This window comes from Balaenoptera borealis (genome assembly GCF_965194805.1).
Source record: "Balaenoptera borealis genome assembly, chromosome: 16".
In the NCBI taxonomy this organism is placed as follows: domain Eukaryota; kingdom Metazoa; phylum Chordata; class Mammalia; order Artiodactyla; family Balaenopteridae; genus Balaenoptera; species Balaenoptera borealis.
The window spans coordinates 56190304-56205752 of record NC_138872.1 but is presented as its reverse complement, the minus strand read 5'-3'; the positions used below and the strand labels follow the sequence as shown (position 1 = coordinate 56205752).

At 43.8% G+C, this 15449-nt stretch overlaps 1 protein-coding gene and 1 long non-coding RNA gene across 44 annotated transcripts in view; one reads left to right on the top strand and one right to left on the bottom strand.

Moving 5' to 3' along the window:
* The window catches only part of RBFOX1 (RNA binding fox-1 homolog 1), a 2204510-nt gene that overhangs the window by 351572 nt on the left and 1837489 nt on the right, over positions 1–15449 (bottom strand). For 2 of the 43 annotated variants that reach the window (XM_082362272.1, XM_082362280.1), the window contains exon 1: positions 1666–6888. The exons of 37 other annotated variants lie outside the window; for them this stretch is intronic. In XM_082362272.1, the coding sequence (XP_082218398.1) occupies positions 1666–1752 (87 nt within the window). In that variant the 5' untranslated portion in view covers positions 1753–6888. Of the gene's footprint in view, positions 1–1665; positions 6900–15449 lie in introns of those variants that run through there. 4 more of the 43 variants (XM_082362273.1, XM_082362261.1, XM_082362260.1 and 1 more) reach the window with 4 other exon arrangements.
* The window catches only part of LOC309614218, a 409767-nt gene that overhangs the window by 59872 nt on the left and 334446 nt on the right, over positions 1–15449 (top strand). The window lies entirely within an intron of this gene.

The window sequence follows — 15449 nt, the reverse complement described above, 5'->3', positions numbered from 1 at the left end:
GAGGAAGAAATTGGGCCCCCAACTTCTCAGCTCGCCCGGGTGTCTTCTCATCTATCACTGGGGTAATACGTCCAGAGTGGCATTTTGTAATGACGGCAACATTCCAGCGAATCGATAGTTATTTAATTCCCAACAAGCTCTCGAGTCCATTAAGCCTGATTACATTCACCCATTTCAGTGGGTGCCGTTATTTTTCCTACACCGGCACTTAATCTATAACAGGAACTTATGAGAACTTTCTAAAGCAATTTCAGCATCAATCAGCATAGAGTGAAGGGCACGATTTGCTTGTAATTATTTATCAGACAGGGTGGCAGAGCATCTGACAAAACTCCAACGGCTAAACTTCACCCCAAATTTCCAATGGAAGCAAAGGCCTTCCAGATTGCCACTGAGTTCTACTTCAGACCTCGTGTGGGTCACACTGGCCTGCTTATGCCCGGAAAGATGGAATAATTTCCATGTTGTTAAGGACCATTCTCCAAGCAGTCTGTTATTTCTCACAATAATATAGGAGCCTCCAAAATGAGTAAGGACCATAAATCTGGGATGGTAGAACGTTTTGCTTGATTACTTGGAATCACTCCTGAATGGCTCAAATCACCAAGGTTCTTACAGTTTATCAGAGGTAACAACAACATTCAGCATAGGAGGAAAAGGGGTTTGACCAGAGCCCTCCCCAGAAATTTTAATTAACGAGCTTGGGTGTTGCAGAATTTTAAACTATTGTGGAAGGAGAAGCACAAGGCTGAAGGGAAAAGGACATCCTAACTACGTGTAGTTTTCCTTTCCTGTAGAAACAAGATACAGAATTTATTACAAAGAGATTGTTCTCAAACAAACAAACCACAGTGGAAAACATCCGGGTTTCCTATGATGTTCAGGCTCTGTCACTAGTTAGCCTTCCACAGAGAAATTCAGACACACATCCAGAAGCCAACACTTGCTTAAGAAGTCACGCTTACGATGAGGAAAAAAAAAAAGGCCCCAAATATCTTATTTGATGATTCTCCCAACACAAAATTAATAGCCTTAAGAGTAATACCAACACACATTTCAATCCTTCACTTCCTTGTCATCATTAAGATGTAAACAACTGGTAAGGGATTCCTAGGATAATCTCTGAACTTCATAATTAACCATCAGTAGAGTGTTCCTTTTTGCCTCCGTGCCACCACTCAACCCAGGTTTGGGGGGCAGGGGAAGCCTCTATGAAAATAGACAATCCACGGGAAGGGGAAGCTACGGATTAATGCATATTTCACGCTCCTTCTATTTCCTGGGTGAAAGCGCTTAACCAACTCACCTCATGATCAGGTACTCTGCCTCATGATCTGCTCTGGGAGACTGAGTCCCTCAGAAAGCTGGGAGGGAGAGCAAATCCTTTGCCCCGTGGCCAACCTCCCGAAGCAAAGGCATGAATGTTAAACAGCAGCCGGATCAATACAAGCAAATATAGCTCAACTACACCATTTATTCAGCCATGAGAGATGTCAATAGCCAGATTAGGGTGATCCATCTTTTTGATTTCCTACTGTCTTCCCACTGACTACACGAGAGCTTTTTCCTGTATTAAAAGTGTTTGCTTTCTCAACCATAAAAATTCCAATTATTACTCTGAGTGCTCTGGAGTTAAGTTGCTTGCTGGCAGTGGCCTTGAATTACCTGGATCAGTCCGGGGAAGTAGGGGGCTGCTGGAACAATCATAGGCACGCCATAGGGATGCAGGAGGACTCCTTGAGAAGGCAACATGCTTTACGGAAAGGTAGGATTCCCTCGGAAGCTCAACGCATCAATGGAGAGAGTTAGGGGAAAATCTATAGACCCAACTTCTTCAGAACCACAAAGCTGAGAGCCAGATCGCTGCTGTCAGGAGCCAAACGCTCATCAATGCGCAGAGGGGAGAGAAAGAAAATCCGGCATCAGCAACTCTTAATGTGAAAGTTTTCTTCCCAGACGACGAAGAGACACAGCAGCTGCAGGGTTGAAGCTACCAAAATGGAAGGTTCTATTTTGGGAACGGCTTGCCTAACATGACTAACCAAATACTCTTCATTAATTTAGTTCTCAGAGAGAGTGAGAGAGACCAAGAGACTGGGAGAGAGCTGGTCAAGCTGGGAGATTTGGGCTCTTCCTAACGAATTTGGGCAAAAGGCAAGGGACGGAGTCTGCGTGGGATGTCTAGAGAGGAAAACTGAGAAATGTAAACTGATATGATTATCAGTTGCCACTTAAAACCTAAGTAGGGGAATGCGGGCAGCCTCTGGTACTGATCACAAAGAAATGAAGATACTTAGTCGAGTTCGTTATCCTCTGTCTCTCTCTCTCTCTCTCTGGTTTTAGTTTTAAAGGGCGATTTGTGCAAATAATAGTACCACCAGCGAACATCTGCAGCGTGTGCTATGCACGCAGGATGAGCTAAATTATTTACATATGTTTTGTAATTTCATTCTCACAACTCTCCCAAGTAGGTACTATTATCAGTTCCTGGTCCACATGGGAAATGAGGTTCACACTAGTTGAACTGCTTGCTCACAGCCCTACACGTGTGAGAGGCAGTGCCAGGCTACAAACACAATTCCTAATCAGCCACGATATCCATTACAGTACTATTTTGTTCTGTAATAGAACTTCATATGCCTTAAAAAAATGTTTTTAAACATTTTTTGTCTTTGAGCTTTCAATTGTTATATTTTAATATGCAGTCTATTAATAAGAGATGACTCCCTGCTCCCTGAGTTTAAAGGCATAGCAAATGAACACCAAAACTGCAGGTGAAAAACACATTCTAGTATTTGAAATCTTTCTGATGTTTGAAAATATCCGAGTGATTGTCTGGGATACATTACACGAAAATAGATAAACTTCGATGGGATTGCATGAATTGGAATTATGCTGACTTGTGTGTCCTACTTAATAGCTGTGTGTTCTTGAACAAGTTACTCAGCATCTCTGAACCCTAGTTTCTTCACTTGGAAAACTGAGATAGTAATAGATCCCCATAGGGTCGTGTGACAAGTAAAGTATTTGGTATCCTATCATGATGTGTACAATACAAGATGCATACAGTATTTGCCATTCTTATCCTGTGTTTCCTGTTCTTCTACTAATACCTGGTATAGACACATCTTTGACTTCAGACTGAAGGCGCAGAGAGCATTCAAATTGGCACTCTTCTAATCTGCATACCAGGAAAGAACGTGGGCGTGTTGAGAGTTTCCCAATTTCGAGAGCACAGAGTGAGCCCACTCAGCTTATGCTCAAGGCCCAGGGATCATCGAAAATCACCTTCAAACCAGACACCTGCTTACCACATTCCACCTTGAACTTGAAATAGGACACGAGATATGGATTTTGTCGAAACTTGGAGAGCTTCAGACACCGCAAAACATATTCAACTATTGGCTTTTTCTAAATCCAAATGTCAATTCCTCCACTTTTAGATCACCAAGGTGTTTTTACACGACACTAATTTTAGTTGCTTGATTTAGCTGCATAATTACATTTCTAGATAACGACAGTGGACAGCATTTGGCAGAGAATTCAATTATTTAAGGCTGAATTTGGGCCATCTTGACAAGGTTTCTCTGTAATTGATTCTCGTGTATCAAAGGGGCCACCTTGTTACAATTCGGAAAGCTCCAGGAACAGCTGTGAGTTGACCCCTCTTACTTAACAGCCTGATATTTCTAATTTTAGCTTTTGACTCTGACTTTCAACACTGCGTTTCTGAGAAGTTACCAGTGAGGACAGTGGCCTTGCCATGAGACAGCTTCCTGGGAGGGGAGAGCTCTTCCTGACTTTGGTAAGGGGTGGGTCAGATTGTACTATGTCTCTGGTGTTATAAAGTAGAAAGACCACTGGACCAGGAGGCAGGGAACTTAATTCAGTCATGAAGGCCAGAAACGTACACATTTAGACTTTGTTTCCTGAACCTCATATAGAAGTGACAATACCCACTTACCCTTCACCCAGAGGGCTCTGATAAGCAAAAGTGTGGGAGTGTTTTGGAAACTGTAGAGTTACATAAATACAAAAGATTATTCTGTGTATTACTCTATGTGTTGTTTTTTTAAAGAACCTGATGATCCATTTCAGAAACATATTATAGGTAGATCTTGGAGATATCGTGGTTGGATGCCAAACCCCTGCGATAAACAGAATATCACAATAAAGCAAGTCACACACATTTTTGCTTTCCCAGGACATATAAAAGTTATGTTTATACTATACTGTAGTCTATTAAGTGTGCAATAGCCTTATGTCTAAAATAGTATATATCTTAGTTTAATAATACTTTATTGCTAAAATATGCTAACCATCATCTGAATCTTCAGCGAGTTGTAGTAGTAACATCAAAGATCAGTGATCACAGATACCAGCAAATAGAAGAATAATGAAAAAGTTTGAAATAGTGAGAGAATTGCCAAAGTATGACATAGATACAGGAAGTGAGCAAATGCTGTTTGAAAAGTGGTGCCCATAGACTTGTTTAACACAGGGTTGCCACAAACATTCAATTTGTAAAAAACGCAGTATCTGTGAAGCACAATAAAACGAGGTGTGCCTGTACACACAGGACGTATAGATGTATACTATATCATTTGCAGAGGATATTTTCTCTTTTCTTTTTAAGAACTCCATGCTACAAAAGCTTTTCTGCTCCTGAGTAATGAGTATCTCTTTTCCTCTCTCTGAAAATAAAGGCTCGTTGTTTTGTGACCCTTTTCACTTTGGCTGCCAGGAAGCTCAGAGCCCAAAAAGAGGTTCAACTCTGTCCATTTTATTGGCCTTTACTGCCTGCATGTTTGTGTTTTCATCTTCTTGTTCTCACCACCTCCAGTCCTGTTATTCACATTTTCTCTGATTCTGATTTTATATTTAGATATTACTGCCATGTATGATTGTAGTGGTTATACTTGTAAAATGGTATGAACAGAATGTACCCTTGTTCAAAACCCAGCCCCCAAACTTTATGACATTATAAAACATAAAAATAAATAATGGTCACTAAGCAAAACCTCTTTTTTCTAACATGGGTTCTGTTTTCCCAAATGGGAAGCATCCAGTATTACTGGACTGTAATTCTTTCCTCTTGGGTCCATTTCCTCCACTGAATGTGCAGGTACCACATTCCATGTATCTCTGCTTTCCAGTGGCTCATGGTAAATGGTTAGCTACCCAATGTCGAATGGGTGGTATTAAGCTCATAGAATTTTGCAGGAACTTAAAAAAAATGTAGAATAAAAAAATAAGGTGAAGAACAGGGGAGATAGTTCTGGCAGCAGGTAGAAAACATAGGTAGGTTGCCAAAACGGACTGAATTTAAACCAAGGGCCATGTATCATTATCACTCTGGCCATCACAGGCAGGGGAGGGCAAACATTTTTCTGTAAATGGGCAGATAACAAATATTTTAGGTGCTGTGGACCTTAAACTCTCTGTTGCAACTACTCAAAACTCTGCGTTTTCATGTGAAAATGTTTACAATAAGCAAATGGACTCTGAAATTTGAATTTCCTATAATTTTCACCTGTCACGAAATATTCTTCTTTTGAGTTTTCCCAACCATTTAAAAGTGTCAAAACCAATCTTAGCTCAAGGGTTGTACAAAAACGGTCCAAGGCCAGGTTTGGCTCTCAGGCTGTGGTTTGCTGACCCTTCATTTAGAGCATATATTTTACAAACCTCTGGAAGTCCGACTTCAATACAATGACAGGTATATACTCCATTTTTGTTTACTTCTGCTTCTTCACTTGCTTCTGGCTTTCCTGCCACTTCTTTGGCGCCAGTTCTGTCAATTATCCCTGTGTCAGGGATTTCCATCAAGCCTTTTTTTTTTCTTAGCCCGCCTTTGCTAGTTCAGGCTCATCCATCCTCCCTGCAAAAATTCTCCCGTCTTTCTCCACCTTCCGTGATGACACCCCCTTCTTAGTTAGTGACCTCTCTTTTTCTTTCCTGGATTAAAGTGGTTCCTCTCATGCTGTCAGATACTACGTCTCCTTCCCCGGATCCTGAGAGCTAACACGAGGGTGACCCTGCCCACCAGCAGCCCTTCCAAGCAGCAGTCTCCCCAAGTTGAAACACCCACGTACCCATGTAGGAGAAGGAAAGCGAACAGAAACACAAGTGTTGGCTGGAGGATGGGAAAGGGGAGCATTCAGAGAAGACTGGTTCCTGCCTTATGGATTCTATTGGTCAACAGACCCAACTGCAGCCTCACGGACCAAATCCAGTTCATAGATGAGGATGATGAGGATGATGACGATGGAGGAGGGTTTGTCTGCATGGTGTAAAAATAAGCTAGTATTTTTAAACAGAGGCAGCTTATATAAAACGTAGATCCACAACATCTCTTGAAAGACTGGAAGGTCTAGAAACCTTGGTGCACATTCCCTTGGCCCAACAGTCCCTGAAGCCTGGGAAGGAGCTGCCCCCTCCTCCCCAGATCAGGAGCTTTCATGAGACCATTTCCATCATTCTCTACCTGCTTCTTGAAAAGCAGCCGAATGTTAGTTGCCACTTGTCCACCATTAAAAACAAAACAAAACAAAACATAACAAAACAAAAAGCATAAAACTGAGTGTTCCTCTGAAAGCGTTAAGCATACTCCTTAGCTTTTGGATATTAACAGTGGTTATCTCCTAATATGAATTTATGCAGATTATTTAATTACCCATGCCTCCCCATTTCCAGGCCAAGTTGGGTGACAGAGAATTTCTTATAGTTTTCAAGGCCTTTCACAATATTCCTCAGCTTTTCCAGATCCATCCTCCAATACACACTGTCCTTCCTTCTACAAATCACTCTTCTCTGCAAACCACACTGGCAAGTTGCCTTTGCCAAACACCTTCATGCATCTAAGACTCCTTACAAATTTGCCTGCTATGCAGAACTACCCTTCCTTCCTTCCTTCCCTTCCTCCCTCCCTCCCTTCCTTCCTTCTTTCTTTCCTCCCTCCCTCCCTCCTTCCCTCCCTCCCTTCCTTCCTTCCTTCCTTCCAATTGAACATTACTGGCCTAAGTCAAATGCACAAAACCTTTCCCACAACCCCAGGCAGAACTAAATACACTGTCACCTGTGTCCTAAAGTCATGTTAGCATTGTATAATAATAATTCTTTTAAGTGTGATGACTCCTTCTAGAAGGTAGACTGGCTCAAATAAGGAAGCATGCCATTCATTCTTATTCACCCAATGACTAAACTGCTGAGTAGACAAATGAAGTTTCCCCAAATGCTTCTTAAGAGAATGACTGACTGAATGAATGCTTTGGACAAATGCAAGTAAAGCTGCTTTCACATATTGCCTTTGCAAGGGGTCTCCAGACCACTGAGAGCTACAAATTTCCAAGGTCATCTCAAGTGACCTGGGGGCATCTGGGCACAGTAGAAAAAGCATGAGTTTCACAGTTGGAGAGTCTGGGTTGGGATCTTGGCTCTGCCATCCTTTTAAAGATTTGACTGGAATGAAATACTTAGCCCTGAGCCCTGGTCTCCTTGGGGGTAAAATGGGACAACACCTGGCCCTTCACACAGGTACGCTGCTGCCGTGAAATGACAAGGGTGCATGTGGGTGTTCCTGGCACTCGGAAAGTTCAAAAAGTGCTGGTTTATTTTATGTTTTCTTCTTTGGCGTGTCTTTCATGTACTCATGTCAGTTGTTTTCTAATCATCCCAATCCTCAGGTCAAGTCTGCCTCCTCAATGCCCCATGTGTACCCCACACCGAGGTCTCTGTAGGAAACTTCATTCTTTCTGTTCCCTCACACGACCCATGAACAGCCCCTTCTTCAGCAAGCAGCCACACGTTTGATGCTCCAGGCAGCCTCCCCACCTTCCCTAGCACTCACGACCCCACTTGTCTAAGCCCCCAAAAGACCAGCAGTGTTTTGACCTAACATGGTAAAGATCCGGCTGGTAATCACTTCCAGGTATGCTTCTATTTTATTTCCTCCACCTCCTCCTCCATCATTGTTTTCCTGTCTTTCTCACAGGACTGGGTATAGAGTAGATGTTCAGTAGGAACTTGAGAATTACCTTTGGTAGCCAAAGGATGATAGGGAGGTTCAGAGAGGTTAAGTGACTTGTCTGAGGTTAAACAGCAAAAATAGGTGCTTTCTTAATTAGCAAGAGCCAGTTTTCCCTTCGACACGCCCCTAACCTCTGCTAGACCATGACAAATGACCACTCTAGAGCAACGACTCGAACCAAAATTGATAAACTCCACTCACCACCAGGCATGCATTCAAACCCAATCCAATGCAGGTAAGAACACAGCACGGAAGGGCTTTACCTCAAAAAGAAATGGACCTCAAAGAAAAAGTTCCTAAGATGCTTATGGCCCTGAGGCCGAGGACTGACAGGTGAGTTCCTGGAAGAGGGGAGACTGAAAGTATCATGTTAATTACCAGGGAGGCAAGACCTTCCACAGGAAAAGCTTCCACAGACTGTGGGTAGAATGTACTGGACCACCGATCAGCTGTTCTCCAACTTATAGTCACCTCATTTGTAACCTCAGCAAAGGACCAATCCAGCTAGGAAAGTCACATCCAGGGAAGAGAAGACACATCCCCAGCCCATTGGGTTCAGTTAACTTGTGTAAATGAGGTGATGCGCGGAAAGCTTTTACACGAGTGATAAGTACCAAGTAAGTATCAGTTCTCACTGTGGCATTACTATAGTCTCCTATTGCCCGACCCTTCCACCGGATTCTAGCTGTGTGTTCTGGTGCAAATTACATAACGTCTCTGTGCCTCAGATTTATTATCTGTAAAATAAGAATATGATTAGTAACTACACCTCATGGGGTGGCCTAGAGATTTAAATAAGAGTCATATACAGGTTGACTAAAAGAGTCACAGACACGTTTAGCTGAGGGACTGGCTCTGAGCAGATAGTGGGTGCAGTAGTTGTCATAGTAACAACACATTAGCAGCATCTGTTTCCAAGGATCAAACCAGCTCAAATCAGACCTCCGCCAAACCCTTCCTCCCTTCAACTGCTAATTGGTTAAATAAAATAGTTCTTACAGGTGCTACCTGTGATGTGCCTTTTTGTCATAAGAACCTACCTTCTTCTTCCGGGATGTAAACCAAAAATTCAGACAGAGAGGCTAACGAGCTTGTGGGCGTAGCTTCTGTACATGGAAGACACCGTTTTGAAAACAAAATACGAGAATTTCTAACTCAATTGAGGGTTTATGGGGATGGAGAAAGTAGTGCCTCTGAAACAGGAATAACCCAAAGAATCCAGGACACTGGGTCACTCCTACCCAACAGTATCGCCCCCCCCCAGAAAAAAAGTGGTTATGAAGATGCACAAAGAAAATTCCAGTAGGTCTTGTAAGTGAAGAAGCTGCTGATTATCATTAGAAACTCGAGTCCCCAGTGGTGGAGGCAGCACCAGTGTTCCTTTTGGATCATTAAGCGCTTCTTGACCTGATTCTCCTCTGAAAGCCAGACTGACTGGCTGAATGAGCAAATCTAAGAATATCAACCCTGCACATCATCTCTGCTGAGATCAACAATGCTTCAGGAACTGACCCCTGACCTGTCTGGGGATGAATGGCAACTGGGTTTGAGAATGTATTGACCTTGCTCCAGGCAAACAAATCCTCCCTGGGGACTCTCGGGATGGGGGATGAATAATCAGCCGCTCCCCCAGATTGAGCTCATGCCCTCCCTGCATCTTCTGCCTCATGTGCCACAAGCAGGTCCCTGCAGGAGCCGGGTACAGAGCCCACTCCAAATAGCACGAGTCTCCAGGACTCAGAACTGGGTCTTTCTGTCCCAACCCCTTGCACGCCCTTTACTCTCTGGGAACGGACTGAACCACCTGAGCTCTACGCACATCCTTTTCCCTTGAGAGACTAAGAGTCTGCACTGGCCTCTCCCAAAGCTAGCTCTGCACTAAAGATGCCTCATGAGATGCTTTATTGTAAAAAGAACCGCGTGGCCAAAGAAGTGGGAGAAATTCAGCTTGTTCTCTCTCCCAGCTGGGGGTTCATGGTGCATAGCACAGTAAAGCACCTGAAAAGTCCTGCAAGGGGAAAATAATGGAAACCTGTTTGACCTTGTTTGAGGCGGACATTCCCAAGATTATCTGATGACTTGACTGGCCATCCATCTATCTATCTATCCATCCATCTATCCATCCATCCATCCATCCATCCATCCATCCATCCATCCATCCATTTTGCTGTCTATTTCACTATCTGGCTATTGAGAATAATAAATCATGTCAGTCCCTGTGCAAAGTTCTTCACTGCTTCTCCTAGTTGCCCTCCTCCTATTTCTTCGCCTTCATCAGAATCTTTGTGACCATCACCATTATCATCATCACAGTTGCTATGTATTCAATGCTTACTTTGTGCCAGGCCCTGCACTAATTTCATCAGATGCATTATCTCAGGTGATCCTCTCTAAATTCCTATGAAGCAGATTCTGTTAAATGTATTACATTACAGTCAAGAAAATAGAGCCACTCAGAGGAAAAGTAAATTGGCCAAGAAAATACAGCCAGTAAATGACAGAGCTGTACCTTGAATGGGCCAGAAGCCCCAGTGCCTAACAACTATAAGAAGCCCTTCTTTGGCCTGTGACAATCATGAACACACTCTGAGAAATGCTGGCCTGGACTGAACTCAAGCTGAGTGGATCCCTTATCTCCTTTGCCCTCAATCCCTCACTCAATCTCAAGCACCCTAATTGCCATTAAAGGCAAAGCAAGACAAAACCACAGCCAAGAAAGACAGACGGACAAGACTTGAAGATCTGGAGAAGTGCTAACCTCCACCCCCCCACCCCACCCTACCCCACTGAGTCATCAGGAAGCAGAAAAATACCTCCCAAGGAAGAGGAGGTCCAAGGCAGTGGAAATGGCTGGCACATGGGAACACCAGCAAAGAGTGACTATGGAAGGAGGAAAAAAAAAAAAAAAAGAGGAGGAGGTGATCCAGGAGAAAAAGCCCTAAAGAGATGACCCTGTGACCTTTCTTTGTGATGCTGGAGCACCATCTCAACCTCCAGGGCTCCTTATCTCCTTGGGCTATCTTGTCCTTGGCTCCTTCTCATATGAATGCTCTTCTGGGGGTGAAGAGATGGTTCTTCACTCTTATTTCTGATGCATGGGCCACTCTGAGAATTTTGCCCTCATCCCAGAAAACTGCACATAACTCACAAAATGTTCCAGATCATTGCAGGGACTTGAGGGTCCCTCTGAATTCATCTGTGGACCCTTGAGGGCCCTCTGAACCTCCATCAGATTTTGAAGTATGTAGCCAATATATGCTATGCTTTTTCTGAAGGAAAGACATGGAGAGAGTCAGAATGCCTTTAGTCAGTCCCACAGTGACAGCTCGGGTGACCGTCCTCACATGGAATCATGTTGACCGGCACTGTGGATGTACACCTGCCACTCAAAGAACTCTCGCCACAGCTCAGCAGGGCTGAGGGTTTCAAGAAGACAAGAAGGTCAAACAACTTGGGAAGAGGCTGCGGCAGCTACACTGTAAAACCAAGGCGGCCACTAAGAAATCCAAACGCACACCCTCAGCCTTCTTGTCCAATAATGAACAATCATCCAACAGGGATTGCTTTCCCTCCGCCGAAGCTTTCAGGCCAGGAAACAGAGAATATCAAACCAACGAGCTGGTGTTAGGCATAGAAGGGCATCCACCAAACCCAGCGCTGGGGGAGAACGGAGGTAGGAAATATATGCTTGTGTTTTCAGAGACGATGCAGTCTGGTCTTGTAGCCAAGACGGAGAGAGGAAGGACCCAGGACCAAGCTGTGCAGCTGCTGGGCGTCTAAAAGGCTGAGCCAAGGAGCTGACCACTGCAAATGGTTTCTCCGCGATGTCATGGCCAGACAGCTGGTGGCAACAGAGAGCCTCTGACAGGTGGGCTTTTCAACTTCCCAGATTAGCAGCGCCCTTCTGGGACACTCTGGGGACATCAAAAGAGGAACCACCCTGGGTGACCTCGTTTCGTTTCTGATTCTACATCTATTTTTAAATATTTTGGGAACAAACCATATATATCTTTTACTATTTGCCAGACACCTTCTAACCCCTTTAAGTATTAACTCATTTAATCTTTTTTTTTTTTTTTTTAAGTATAGTTGATTTACAATGTTGTGTTAGTTTCAGGTGTACAGCTTCAGATTCTTTTCCATTACAGGTTATTACAAGACACTGAATACAGCTCCCTGTGCTATATAGTAGGTCTATGTTGTTTATTTTATATATAGTAGTGTGTATCTATTAATCCCACACTCCTAATTTATCCCTCCCCCTCCTCTTTCCCCTTTCCCCTTTGGTTACCATAAGTTTGTTTTCTATGTCTGTGGGTCTGTTTCTGTTTTGTAAATAAGTTGACCTGTATTATTTCTTTAGATTCCACATATGAGTAATATCATATAATATTTGTCTTTATCTGCCTGACTTACTTCACTTAGTGACTACTCACTTATCACTGGTTGACCCCAAACATCACAGTTTCATGAATCAATAAAGTCCCATATTGCTTAAGCTAGTTTGAGTTGGGTTTCTGTCCCTTGCAACTAAGGGTAGATACACATCCACACATGCATAAAAAAAGTCATAGGAGATACCTTTTGCTTATTTGTATCAGCAAACATTTTATAGCACTTTATAAGTGCCAAACACCATTCTAAGCACTTTAAAAACCTTAATTCAGGGGCTTCCCTGGTGGCGCAGCGGTTGAGAGTCTGCCCGCTAATGCAGGGGACATGGGTTCGAGCCCTGGTCTGGGAAGATCCCACGTGCCACGGAGCAACTAGGCCCGTGAGCCACAATTGCTGAGCCTGCGCATCTGGAGCCTGTGCTCCGCAACAAGAGAGGCCGCGATAATGAGAGGCCTGCGCACCACGATGAAGAGTGGCCCCCGCTTGCCGCAACAGGAGAAAGCCCTCGCACAGAAACGAAGACCCAACACAGCCATAAATAAATAAATAAATAAACCCAAAGTTAAAAAACAAACAAACAAACAAACAAGAAACCTTAATTCATTTAATCTTTTAACAAGTGTCTGATATTGGTGCCCGTAATAGCCCCATTCTACAGCTGAGGAAGTGTAACTCAGAGAGCTCACATCATTCATGGCTAGTTAGTTGAGTGAGAGGGCCATAGCCAAAGCCATGCCTGTCTGTTTCCAAAACCTATTTCCTTTCCTCTGCGTGCTTTCCATTACCCACAATGTTGATGTATTTGCTAAGTAAGGCATCCTGGAAATCTACTAAGGAGCCAACACCAGCACTCAGGTACCCACCTTATAACCCTTGCCTTCATGCTGAAACCTCTTGTAAGTGAGCCCTAGGAAAAACTGCATGAACGGTGAGCAAGAATTCCAAAATATCCTTCCAGAGAAATCCCACTGCTGCAGAGCCATGACAACACAGATTGCACCACCTCCAAACTATATTCAGACCCAGACACAGAAACAGCGACCTGAAATCAACCTACTGCCGTCCACATCTTCTTTTTAAATAATGTTTGGCAGAGAGAGCTGTTTGCCCCTTCCGCAAATAAAACTTATTGGGCTGGGTGGGTTTTAGGTGCTTATTTTTATGCACACCCACCTATCACAAATCTGAACTCAACAAGTCGGCATTCCATAAAATATTTACTGTGTTCGTTTGCATCTCTCCAAACAATATTGAATAGAGCTCAGTGTGGAAATTCACAGATTCCAGGGTGGTTGTGTATGTTAGGATTACAACCCAGACCTCACTTCCTTAGAGGCTCTGTGGCTGGCCTCAAAGATGAATATTCCTTTTAGGACCAAAATGGAACAAAGGGACAAAAGGGAACTGAAGGATTTAAAATCAGGCTAAAAAAAGAAAAAAGAAAAGGAACCCTGGCACTGGAGCAGCCTTCCTTAACTGCTTGAAACTTACCAACGATGCCCAACTTTTAGTGTGGTTTATCCCCATATGTTCCCACACTCCCACTGGGACCTAACATTTGCAGGCGCTATTTATCATTCTGGTTAGTGGTGTGCTCATCTGCCTACCACATTAAGCAGCCCTCGTTGTTATTTTTATAATTACTGGGAGTCTTTTTCATGTTGCACTCCGCCAGAATCTCAGCTCACCACACACCTGTTATACTCAGAACACATGGAGAGATGGGGGCGCGTCTGGCAGAGAAGGAAAGGGGAAGATGGCCTTCCTGCTCACTATGCAAACCAAAATCAAGAATAAAGAAGCCACTGGGTACCTTTTTTTTAAGGCTGTACTCAGGGCCAGTTTGTTATTTAACAAACACTCTATGCTCATTGAAGAGTTCATTTATTAGAATAAATGATGTACTGTTTTTTTTTTTACAAACATGAATTCCTTTTGTCATTGTAGTGACTGACAATAAGTATTATCCTCCCCATTTTACAGATGAGAAAACTGAGACAAAGAAAGGTAACTTGCCAGTGGGCACACAAGATGGCAAGTGGTAGATCTGGATGCAATTTAAATCCAGGTGCTCTGAAACTACTCTACTACACTGCATTTTAATCAGCATCACTACCAACAGACCTCCACCACCATCTCTCTTGTCACCACTACCACAACTATCACCAGCACCTCCACCACCATCAACACAACCACCATCATCACCAATAGCAATTAGCACCACCACCCCCAGTACACCACCACTATCATCACCATAACTACCTCCACCACTATCACTACCAGCATCAGCACCACCACCACTGCACCATCACCATCACTACCTCCACCACTATCACTACCAGCATCAGCACCACCACCACCGCACCATCACCATCACTACCTCCACCACTGCTCTCACTACCAGCATCAGCACCACCACCACCGCACCATCACCATCACTACCTCCACCACTATCACTACCAGCATCAGCACCACCACCACCGCACCATCACCATCACTACCTCCACCACTGCTATCACTACCAGCATCAGCACCACCACCACCACACCATCACCATCACTACCTCCACCACTATCACTACCAGCATCAGCACCACTGTCTCTACCACCATTGTCAGTACCAACACTATCACCATTGCCATCAGCATCACTCCCTCCATCACCAGCACCTCCACCACCACTACCAAGAGTAAAAACATTTACTGAGCTTTCGTTTGCCAGGGGCTGTGCTGGGTGCTATACAAATAATCTCATGCCATACTCATGACAACCCTATGTTACTGGTCCTGCTACTACCTCTATTTCACAAATGTAGAAACTAAGCTTCAGAGAGGTTAAGAGACATGTTCACTTAGCTGGTCAGAGGTCCATAATCTCCATTATGTTTTTAAGATTCAAAGCCACTTTTGCCTGACACCGACGGGAACGCATTTAACTCCTGAGCTCCCTTGACTGGAGGTGGGGGATGGAGCATTGCCCCCCGGGACATTTCATCCAACTAGCTCTCCACTCCTCACTCACGATTC